Source organism: Vipera ursinii (genome assembly GCF_947247035.1).
Source record: "Vipera ursinii genome assembly, chromosome: 2".
Classification (NCBI taxonomy): Eukaryota; Metazoa; Chordata; class Lepidosauria; order Squamata; family Viperidae; genus Vipera; species Vipera ursinii.
In genome coordinates, this window is record NC_139513.1 from 19,383,065 (window position 1) to 19,394,603 (window position 11,539).

At 48.2% G+C, this 11,539-nt stretch overlaps 1 protein-coding gene across 2 annotated transcripts in view; it reads left to right on the plus strand.

Moving 5' to 3' along the window:
• Positions 1–10,887, plus strand: part of SKIC2 (SKI2 subunit of superkiller complex) — a 63,870-nt gene extending 52,983 nt beyond the window's left edge. Inside the window, exons 23-29 of one of the 2 annotated variants that reach the window (XM_083352621.1) lie at positions 830–992; positions 1,802–1,928; positions 3,727–3,937; positions 5,956–6,066; positions 6,549–6,767; positions 7,473–7,613; positions 8,790–10,887. In XM_083352621.1, coding sequence (XP_083208747.1) covers positions 830–992; positions 1,802–1,928; positions 3,727–3,937; positions 5,956–6,066; positions 6,549–6,767; positions 7,473–7,613; positions 8,790–8,990 — 1,173 coding nt within the window. In that variant the 3' untranslated portion in view covers positions 8,991–10,887. Of the gene's footprint in view, positions 1–829; positions 993–1,801; positions 1,929–3,726; positions 3,938–5,955; positions 6,067–6,548; positions 6,768–7,363; positions 7,614–8,789 lie in introns of those variants that run through there. The other variant, XM_083352622.1, reaches the window with a different exon arrangement.
• Positions 10,888–11,539: the final 652 nt, after the last annotated feature.

The following is an 11,539-nucleotide window of genomic DNA, read 5'->3' on the forward strand; positions in this document are numbered from 1 at the left end:
CTATCTATCTATCTATCTATCTATCTATCTATCTATCTAGTCTGTCGAGTCGGAAACGACTAGCACGCATGTGCGGGGGAACCTTTACCTTTACCTTTATCTAGTCTGTATCTATATCTATATCTATATCTATCTATCTATCTCAGGGGTCTTCAAACTTGGCCCTTTTATGATTTGTGTACTTCAACTCCCAGAATTCCTCAGCCAGGCACAAGTCATAAAAGGGCCAAGCTTGAAGACCCCCTGATCCCTGATCGGTCAGTCTGTCTGTCTGTCTGTCTGTCTATATCTATCTATCTATCTATCTATCTATCTATCTATCTATCTATCTATCTATCTATCTATTTTATCATCATTTGTCTGTCTATATCTAGCTCGCTCGCTCTATCTATCTATCTGTCTGTCTGTCTGTCTGTCTGTCTATCTATTTTGTACGTTTGCCCACTGAAAAAGAGATGATCAGTCTATAATTTTAATAGTAGGTTTATTTTAACAGTGAGAGACAGAGTAACAAAAAAAATCCAGACTGATCATTTCTTTGTCAGTGGGCAAACGTACAAAACCAGCAGGGGAATCAAATAATCCCCCCCACACACACACACACACTGTATCTATGAGATAGCCAAAATTGAGATGATATTAAATAATGATCCACAGTTCTCGGTCTTGTAGCTCGCAGCACCCCAATCTTGTGACGCAGTTGTCTCCCTCCCATAATTGGGCTCGAGGGTGGAAAACTAGTTTTCTTCATGTGAAAGTTGGGCCTGGTGGCTCCCGGGTGCCATTTTGAAAACGAAGATCTTGACACGCCACACACCCCGTCCTCCAGGTTTCTTCAGACTCAGCCAGTCGGGCCTTCAGCACTTTAGTGATGTGTGAGAAGAGCTCTGTGGAGCGAGGCTTGACCGAGGGCCAAGAACGGAATCCCACTCCCTCCGCTGAAGTGCCTCTGCCTGAGGATCTTCTGCACACGAAGCTTTTCCTTCCCGAAGGTAAAACGATGGGGACTCAAGAGGAGTCGTTTGGGGGCGGAGGGGGTGGGTGGGCAGGAGGTTGCCCTGCGCACAGTCACTCATGCGCTCGTGACCTCCCGATTGGACTACTGCAACGCTCTCTACATGGGGCTGCCCTTGAGGACCACTCGGAGGCTTCAGCTGGTGCAGAATGCAGCCGCGCGGGTTGTGATGGGGGTTTCCCGATACTCCCACGTAACACCTCTGCTCCGCGAGCTGCATTGGCTTCCGGTTGCCCTCCGGGTGAGATTCAAGGTGCTGGTGATGACCTATAAAGCCCTAAATGGCTTGGGTCCGGGATATCTGAGGGAACACCTGCTGCCGGCATCAAGCTCCCTTCGTCCTGTGCGCTCCCACAGGGAGGGTCTTCTCAGGGTACCGCCGGTAAAAGATTGCCGGTGGATAATACCCAGGGGGAGGGCCTTCTCTGTGGGTGTGCCTGCCCTTTGGAACCAGCTGCCCGTAGAGCTTAGGACTGCCCCTGACCTTCGCTCATTCCGCCGGGACCTGAAGACTTGGCTCTTTGAGCTTTCTGGCCTGGACTGAGACTATTAACTGGGGTTTTAAATTGGATTTTAATTGGGGTTTTATATTGATTCAAGGTTTAAATGTAATTCTTTTAACTGTTCTTAATTTTTGTAATTGTTGTATTGTTATTTTAAAAAACCTTGTGAACCGCCCTGAGTCCTACGGGAGAAGGGCGGTATATACGTCTAATAAAGATAAAGATAAAGGTTGGGGGGGGCAGAATTCATTGACACCCAGACTCTTTCTCCTCTCCCTCACAGGCCCCTGTGGGCACACCATAAAGAAGCTGGGCCCAGCAGATATTCTGGGCGTCACGACGAAAACCCTCCGCGTCAATGCCGAGCGTATCCTGGAGGATTTCAAGAAACGACAAATGCCCAGGTTCAGGTGAGCCGGAGAAGAGAAACTTGCCGTTTCTACTCCTCCTCCCCCTCCCTCCGATCCGGGGAGAGGGGCCACGCGTCAGATTCCTTTAGCGGCATTGTTTAATTGCCCGGAATGATTCATTTGAGATGGGGTGGCCTTATGAGTCAAATAAATAAATAAACCTGCCTGGGAAATGATGTTTACGTGTAAGCCCAGCATTCCTCGCTTTTGTATTCCAGCAATCTGGAGCTGAGTTCCTGCAATTTTTTTATTTATTTTATTTTAAGTGCTAACTAGTCAATTGGGCAAGCACACATCCGTAGGTTTTGTGTGTTGTTTTTTTTCTCCTCTCAATTTCTCTCGGTTTTTGCCAATTTCTTCTTTGAAGCTGGTTGCCGGATGTTTGGAGTCGATCCTCTCTTTCCTATGGGTCTTCTCTCAACCTAGTAACGTAGGAAAACAGGCCCCATTATGCCCAAGCTTCTTTTTAAAGAGTCAAAATCTTGAAATTTGTATCAGGGAAGGCTCGTCCAGGTAATCCTGACTTAGCGACCGTTCAAAGTTGTGATGGAAACACCCCCCCCCCCACACTCCCAGAGCTATTTATGAACTGATTTCAAACTTTGGATGGCCACACTAACACCAACACTCACCCCTGAATAGTGATATGATTGCATTTTGGTGCTTGGCAACGGGCCTAAATTTATGGCCTTTTGCAGGGTCACTGGTTTTTGCTGGTTTCCAGTGTTTACTTCCAGTTTCTGGTGGGGGAAAAACGTCCATTGGGGAAAACATTTTTCTTGATTGCTGAGGCATTTGTTTAACGACTGTGGCGTTAAGCACCACAAGAAAAGCTCGCCAAATTGAGTGCGGTCCTGTGGCGGCCTGCTTAATTAGCACCACAACTTAACAGCTGTAGCCCTGGGGTCAGTGACAATCGTAAGTTGAGGACTGCCTGTAAAACTACGTGAAAGTTGGCGGTCTCTCAGTAATTTAGACCTGGCTTAAAGATTTATCTACCTTTCTCCACAATTGTTTTTACTGGGTATTATTGTAGATTGTGATACTAAAGAAACTAATCTGATATTGAACTTGATAACAGCAGCACGGTTACTGGTGGGACAATATTGGAAGAAGGATAGTTTGCCTTCTATAGAAGAATGGGTAATTAAGGTATCGAATCTTGCAGAAATGTCTAAGATTTCTGCTTATTTGAAGGATCATTCGCAAGAAAGATATATTTCAGTTTGGAGGAGATGGATAGATTATATTCAGAATAAATATGGGACTAAAAAGTTCCATTTAGCTTATGAGTAGATTTTAGATTTTTATTAACTTTAGTATTAGTATTGATTATATTTCTGTTTAAGTTATTATTATATTAGTATTGATTATATTTTTGTTTAAGTTATTATTATGTTTTTAATAATTTGAATGTATCAGTGTTAAAGGGGAGTTAAAGCACATTATGAATTTGGTTAATTTTATAATGGATAATTTTAGTTAGAATATGATTATTATATTTATGACCCTGTATTCAGCTCTGGGAAGTGGGGGGGAGGGGGGGTTGGGGTGGGGGGGTTTTGGGGATGTTTTGTAAAAAATTTTGTAAAACTTTTCAATTAAAAAAAAAAAGATGTATCTACCTTTTCTGTTTGAGAGGCACCAGGCTCATGATCCCTTAACTTAAGGTGACTTGCAACACAAGGGAGGTTTTGAAAGGATTGAGGGCACCCAGTTACTGGGGACACTGATTTTCAAGGGTCGGGCATTAAAAACCTACTGTGGCCTCCTTATTTCCCTCTCTCACCCTCTTCAGGAATGACCCGCCTGGACCATCAGCGGCCACCGCAACCCAGGAGTTGCTGCGTTTAGCTGAAGGCTCTCCGGAAGGCCTCCCCCTTCTGGATCCCGTAAACGACCTTCAGCTGAAGGATCTGGAAGCCGTCGAGAACATGATCCGGGCTCGTAATCTGGAGGAACGTTTGCCAGAGTTCCAGTGTGTGCACAGCCCCCTCTTCCACATAGAGGTCAGTTAAGGGCTGACCTTTTGTGGCCCAGGTTTGGTAAGGAGGCAGGACAAGAGGGGACCACCTTCAGAATAACAACAGAGTTGAAGGGACCTGGGAGATCCTCTAGTCCAGGGGTGTCAAGCTCAATTTCATTGAGGGCCGCATCAGCATTGCGGTTGCCCTCAGGGGGCCGGGTGGGTATGGCCAGGGTGGGCGTGGCCTACTGGGTGGGTGTGGCTAGAGTGCGTATGGCCTACTGGGTGGGCGTGGCCAGCTCTACATCGTTCCCATCAAGGGGGCCTATGGGGGGCCTGGGCAGGAGTGGGACAGATCTGAGGGTCTCTGGCAGAAGGAGGGTCTCTGGGGCAGGGCCAAGGCAGTGGGGGCCGTTCCCTCACTGTTTCCAGGATGGCTTCACGGGCCGCATGAAACCACTTTGTGGGCCAGATCCGGCCCCCGGGCCTTGTGTTTGACATGTCTGCTCTAGTCCAACCCCCTTGGTACAGTTCGGAAGGAACGGGAGCGAGGAGTGTCAACTGATCCAGAGTTCGTTACAATTGCCTGCCTCCACCGAACTCTCTCCTGATGTTGCCTTCCCTTCCTCGCCATCTCTTTAAAAAAAAAAACATCAGGAAACCGCACCTACCAGGAAATTATTAGTTAGCAGCTATTCCAGCCTTTAAGTTTGCCTCTTTCTTGTTTTCAGTTTGTTTTTGTTCTTTTTTTGTTCTTTTTTTCAAGCCCCGTTGATCCTGTTGGGATGGTTGATGTATTGGGTTTTTGGGTTTTTTTTGGCCTTGTCAGCTGTTCCGACCTCTGAACGGCAGGGTAGAAATAAATTGAGGATTTGGTGGAAGGCAGGTAGCACGTTGTCCGCATTTTCACTTCTCACATCTAGCAAATACAAAGACGACGCGCTCACGCATATTAATTTCAATTTTAATTCTGTCTGCCTGGCTGGCTGGCTCTAGCTCTGTCTATCTCAATTTTTTTTCTGTAGAATAGTCGCAGTAGGCCAATTGCAGAATTCTTGAGTGTTTTCAAGAAAAGATTGGACAACCATTTCTTCAGGATGGTATAAGGATTCCTGCCTTGGCCAGGGGATTGGACTAGAAGACCTCCAAGGTCCCTGCCAACCCTATTATTCTCTGATTCAGCTGGTCTTTCCCCCTCCTATCCCAGAAGCTTGGGTGATCTCCGAGGCAAAAGTTGGAAACAAGAGTCAGAATAACAAGAGTTGGAAGAGACCTTGGAGGTCTTCTAGTCCAGAGGTCCCCAAACCTTTGGGCACCAAGGACCAGTTGCATGGAGAAAGATTTTTCCGCGGATCGGAGGGTGCGTGGTTTTGTTTGCTGCCTGCATCCCACGGATGGGGCTTTGCTTGTTTGTGCGGCCCGTTTGCTGGCATGCTGCGGCCCGGTACTGGTCGACGGGCCGGGGGGGTTGGGGCCCCCTGTTCTACTCCAACCCCTGCTGAAGCAGGAAACCCTACACCATTTCAGACAAATGGTTGTCCAGTCTCTTCTTAAAAACTTCCAGCGTTGGAGCATTCACCGCTTCTGGAGGCAGGTTGTTCCACTGGTTAATTGTTCTAACTGTCAGGAAGTTTCTCCTTAGTTCAAGGTTGCTTCTCTCCTTGGTTAGTTTTCCATCCGTTGCTTCTTGTCCTGCCTTCGGGCGCTTTGGAGAATAGCTTGACTCCCTCTTCTTTGGGGCAGCCCCTGAGATATTGGAACACTGCTATCACATCACGTCCTTTTCATTCATCATGTTCTTTAACAAGCAGCAGCTCGGTTCCGGTTTCCTTTGAATGAGGAGTCGCAGCCGTAGAACTTAAGAGATGACTCTCTTTTCCAGAAAGATTTAACAAATATTCAGACAGGCTTGCCCAGCCTAGCCTCTTTTGGTTGCGTTGAAAAGCATTCCTTCCTCCACCCCGTGGTCGCTGGGGGATGTGGTCCCTTCCTTCCCAAGAGGCTTTCCGATTTACTTGCATCCTTTCTCTCACCTTCCGGATCTCCTTCCTCCCTGTCTAGTTTGTACGCTTCCGAGAGCGCCAAAGGGTGTTGGACGAACTGGAGCAGCTGCGTTTCCTGCTGTCGGACCAGTCCCTTCTCTTACTGCCCGAGTATCACCAGCGGGTCGAAGTGAGTGCCACTCTGCGGTTGGAGCGGTCCGATGGCCAGGGACCTAATGAGAAGCGGAAATGGCTATTGATGCTAGTACAGCATTCAACTTCATCTTCAGCTTAGAAGTTGAAGTCGAGCAGTGGCGGTGTGGTGGTTGGAATGCAGCATTGCAGGCTAACTCTGCCGACTTCCACTAGTTCGATCCTGACCGGCTTAAGGTTGACTCGGCTTTTCATCCTTCCGACATTGGTAAAATGAGGACCCAGATTGTTGGGCGGGTGGGGGGGCAATATACTTACTCTGTAAAACCGCTTAGAGAGGGCTGTGGAGCGGTATATAAATCTTGAGTGTTAGTGCTATTTCTACTACAGCATGTCCCTAGGGTGAAGTCTTGTCAATTTCATGGAATCATCCAAGGGAGAATGTTCTCCTTTGTTCCCTGGCCAGAGGTAGAGCTGGTCGGGCTTTTTTTTTTTAGTCTCCACTTCTGGTCACCTCAGGTCTTGCGTTCCCTGGGCTACATCAACGAAGGAGGAGCCGTGGAGCTCAAGGGCAGCGTGGCCCGTCAGATCAGCAACCATGAGCTGCTCCTGACGCAGCTGCTTCTGGACAATGCCCTGACTGACCTGCGACCTGAGGAGATTGTGGCCTTGCTGAGCTGCACGGTGTGCCAGGTCCGCACCCAGGTGGAGCCCCAGCTGCCCTCTGTTCTTAAAAAGGTGAGTAGGTAGTAGAAGATGGGAGGGAAGTGGGACATAGGGGTGGACTTGAGCTGCCATTTAGGTCAGTGTCTCCTCGATGGATGTTGTGATTCAGCCTGTGCTCCCAGCAGTTGAGTCTGATGAATCTGAGGAGGAGGAGGGGTTTGGAGAGCCTTTGGTGTCAGAGGGAGGCTCTGATACTCTGCAGGACTCTCAGCCTGGCCCCTCCAGTCATGTTCCTCATGAGGCTCAGCTTTGTGTGTACGAGGTGCTGGACTGAGAAGAGTCACAACTGAATCTGTTCAGAGATGCTAGAAGCAGAAGGCAATCCAGCAGAGCAAAGCAGAGAAAATCAATGAGGCAACTCAGTGAGAGGAGGAGAAGGCAGTGTGAAGCCACGCCTTGGGACTGATAATAAAAGGGGAAGGTGTGGGCGGAGCTGTTTGCTGAAGGCAACCGTTTGGAGACATTCTAAGGGAATCCTGGTCTGTTCTTGCTACTTCTGTTTAACTCTTGTTTGTTGACTCGTTTGATATTTTGATTCATTTATTGAAGGAAATATTCTGTTGCTTGTTTGACTGAACTGTAAATAAATTTGGGTTGGGTTTTTCCAGCTTATTGACTGTAAAAAGGGGTTGTCCCTGACACACAAACAGGACCGGTTGTAGGCTGGAACAGAACAATGGATCCCCCCCCCAGCTTCTCTCCCTCTTCATCTTTCAGGGCATAGAGCACATCCGTTCCGTAGCCGAACAGATCGCCCTGCTGCAACGCAAGTGCGGCCTGCAAGAATCGGTCGAGGATTTTGTGGAGCAGTACAAATTCGGGCTGGTGGAGGTGGTTTACGAGTGGGCCCGTGGCATGGTAAGGATGAAGGCTCCACCCCTTCCCTTCCCAATTCGCTTTCCTGAAGATCAGAAAGTGGTGGTTGATAGGTCCCTTCCCTACAAAGTCATTAAGCAAGACCTGTCACTCAGACTTTGCTCTCCTTGGTTGCACACTGCGGGCAGCAATGATCTAACTTGCAAACTGGGTTTGCACAGCCCATTAGCCCTTGATTTATTTAACAGAACAATAGAATGACAGAGTCAGAAGGGACCTTGGAGGTCTTCTAGTCCAACCCCCTGCTCAAGCAGGAGACCCTATACCATTTCAGACAAGTGGCTGTCCAGTGACTTTTTAGAAGCCTCCAGTGGGTTGTCATGGTTGAACAGTCATGGTCTACTAAAGTCACCCAGAGGGCTGGGATCTACTTACTCATTTGGGTCACAGACCAGCTCCATTTTATCCTAACCTGTTAAAATAGACCCCGGCCACGAAAACAGCAAACTGAACAGCTACATTCGAATTGTGCTTCCGTTACTCAAACAGAAAGGGACGCGGTGGCTCAGTGGGTTAGGATGCTGAGCTTGTCGATCAGAAGGTCGGCAGTTTGGCGGGTCAAATCCCGAGTGCCGCGTAGCAGAGTGAGCCCCTGTTACGCGTCCCAGCTTCTGCCAACATAGCAGTTCGAAAGCACGTAAAAATGCAAGTAGAAAAATAGGGACCACTACGGTGGGAAGGTAACAGCGTTCCGTGCGCCTTTGGCGTCCAGTCATGCCGGCCACATGACCACGGAGACGTCCTCGGACAAGCGCTGGCTCTTTGGCTTTGAAACGGAGATGAGCACCGGCCCCTAGAGTCGGAAACGACTAGCACGCATGTGCGGGGGAACCTTTACCTTTACCTTTTTACTCAAACAGAACCAAAAATTGTCGTCAATTTCCGAGCCTGTGTTTTCCAGGCAGCCTAAATCTTGCTGCTGGGGAGCGATGGGCATTGTAATCGAATACATCTGGGGGTTTAAGTTGGGGGGTGTGCTTAATACAGGTAGCCCTCGACTTACCACAAGCCAAGCTATTCTCCAAAGCGCCTGAAGGCGGGGCAAGAAGCCAACGGTTGGAAACTAGTCAAGGTGTGAGGCGGGCCGTTCTGACAAATAAGGTGCGCTTCAGTCCCGAGATCCAAGGTCTTCCATTTTCCTCTCTTGTCCTCCTCTAGCCCTTCGCCGAGATCGCCCACCTGACAGACGTGCAGGAAGGCATCATCGTCCGCTGCATTCAGCGCCTGGATGAAACCTGTCGCGAGATGCGCAACGCTGCCCGGGTGACGGGCGAGCCGACCCTGCACGCAAAGATGGAAGCCGCCTCCAACATGATCAAGAGAGACATTGTCTTTGCCGCCAGCCTCTACACCCAGTGAGGGGAGACGCTAGCTGGACGGGACCCTTTTTGCCGCCCTGGGAAGTTGCTCCCTCCCTTACTCTGACCTCTGAGAGGTTCTGCAATGCATCTGCAGATGTAAAACAATAAAAATTGCATCCTTGTGCCAAACCGGGGGGGGGGGGCTGTCTTCATGTAGTAAAGGATGTGGCCCAAACAGGTTGACACCTCCTTCGTTGGTAGGAAAGATATTCCATCTTCTCTCCAATTTGCTGGCCTCTTTTTGCCGATCGCGTTGGGATTCTGTGTTTGGCCCAAAGCTGCTACTTTGCTGGGGTTTGTTTTTTTCTTCCATAGCAACAGGGCCAAAAACATCCCATAGTTCTGCACCGAGACAAAACATCACATGCACAACTATAGAAGGGGGGAAGCAGGAATACCTGCAAGAAGGGACCGAAATTTTAGATGATCCCAGGCAGACCGTGAGCTAACTTTATTGCTGCCAAAGAGCAGAAAACAAAGCTAATAAGAGTTCAGAAATGTATTAAAAGAATTCCGTATTCTAAGACTTAAGCCTAAATTGCTGAGTGTTTCTGAACTTTTGAAAATGCGCTGCAGTGGTTAGTCTGGAGGACCAACTCTGGCAGTCCTCTAATTTCTCTTGCTAGAAAGCATTTTTGTAATTATCAGCCCAATCTGACACCATATAGCAGAATTGATGTTTTCCCCCCCGAGAAGTTGTATTTGGGTAGGGGGCTTTTAATTTATTGCCCCCTTCCCACAATCTCCTTCAGAACCAATCTGAGGATTTAACCAAGCATTCTAATACTGGCTTAAATTGAGATTCACTGGAGTCCCAGAATGATCTGAAGATCGTCTAATCCAGAAGTCACCAACCTTTTCATGCTGGCGGCCTGGAGGGAAAGGGAGCAGCTGGGAAACTTGCGCGCGCACACGCGCGTGTGCGCAAACAGCTGTGCGCACCAACACGGTGCTAGCGGCCCCATTTGCGTAGGTGTGCAGGGGCTAACCGCTGCTGCTAGCCCCCGTGTGCATGCGCAAATGGGCCGCAAAATCCGCATGGGGCTAACGGCCCCCGTTTGCACATGCACACAGGCTCTAGCCCCCACCCCTGCTAGCCCGTGCACATGTGCAAACGGGCTGTGCAACCTGGGTGCGCTAGTGGCCCCATTTGTGTTGGCGCGCAGGTGCTAGCCACCACTAGCTCCGCCCGCAGGCGCAAATGGGTCCGCAGGTGCTAGCGTGAGTGCGGGTGAGTGCACGTTATCAGCCAGGATGTCCAATGGCCCGGTGGCCAGTAGGCCACAGTGCAGTAGTGGGTCACAGCCCATAGGTTGGGGACCCCTGATCTAATCCAATATTTCTCAAACTTAGCAACTTTTAAGACATGTGGACTTCGACTCCCAGAATTCCCCAGCCAGCTTACAGCAAAAAGTCAAGGTATTGATACCAGTGTTCCAATATCTCAGGGGCTGCCACAAAGAAGAGGGAGCCAAGCTATTCTCCAAAGGACCAGAAGGCAGGACAAGAAGCAACGGATGGAAACTAGTCAAGGAGAGAAGCAACCTACAACTAAGGAGAAACTTCCTGACAGTTAGAACAATTAACCAGTGGAACAACCTGCCTCCAGAAGCTGTGAATTCTCCAACACTGGAAGCTTTTAAGAAGAGATTGGACAGCCATTTGCCTGAAATGGTATAGGGTTTCCTGCCTGAGCAGGGGGTTGGACTAGATGACCTCCAAGGTCCCTTCCAACTTATTATTATTATTATTATGAAGTAGTGTCGAGTGAAGGAAGATAAGCCACAGCCACAAGAATTTCCTCTCATTTGGTAGAATGGAGAAACAACCATCCAGCCATCTTGGGCCGTGCCTCTTGGTGGGACATGGGACACCCATGTAATATACTGCTCAAAAAAATAAAGGGAACACTTAAACAACACAATGTACTGTATTTAATAGTAGGATGTCTTATTTTGTGTTCCCTTTATTTTTTTGAGCAGTATATATTAAGGGACTGTCTCCTCTCAAGCCAAGGCTTTGGCATTGGTGTTTCAGCTCTATCTATGCCTTTTGTTGTTGTTGACATTTTTATGCTTCATTTGCTCTCCAGAAATCAATTTGATATGTTCAGACTGGAAGGGAAATAGTTTATGTAACCAAAATCACACCACATGCCTCCCCATTCAGATGTAATCCAATAGGATATCCTGGACCACGTGATTAACAGAATCCACTCAGGAAGCCTAATTAAACCCACTTGTTCTCTCCCCAATATATGCCCAGGATTTGACCCATATAACATAAAACAATTGTGCAATTAAAACAGATTAGCTACCATATTATTCATATGTGGATTATTGTTGTTGTTTTTAAAAATAATAATAATAAGGGTGTTTAGCTACTAAGTAACGTTTTAATTTTCCAGACTGGACCTCTGAACTGGCAACTAAAACAGGTTTACGACTTATGACTTAATATAACTATTAAGGCGATCTTCCCAATTTATACCCAGGCTTCTTCCAATAGAGCAGACATGTCAAACACAAGGCCCGGGGGCCAGATCCG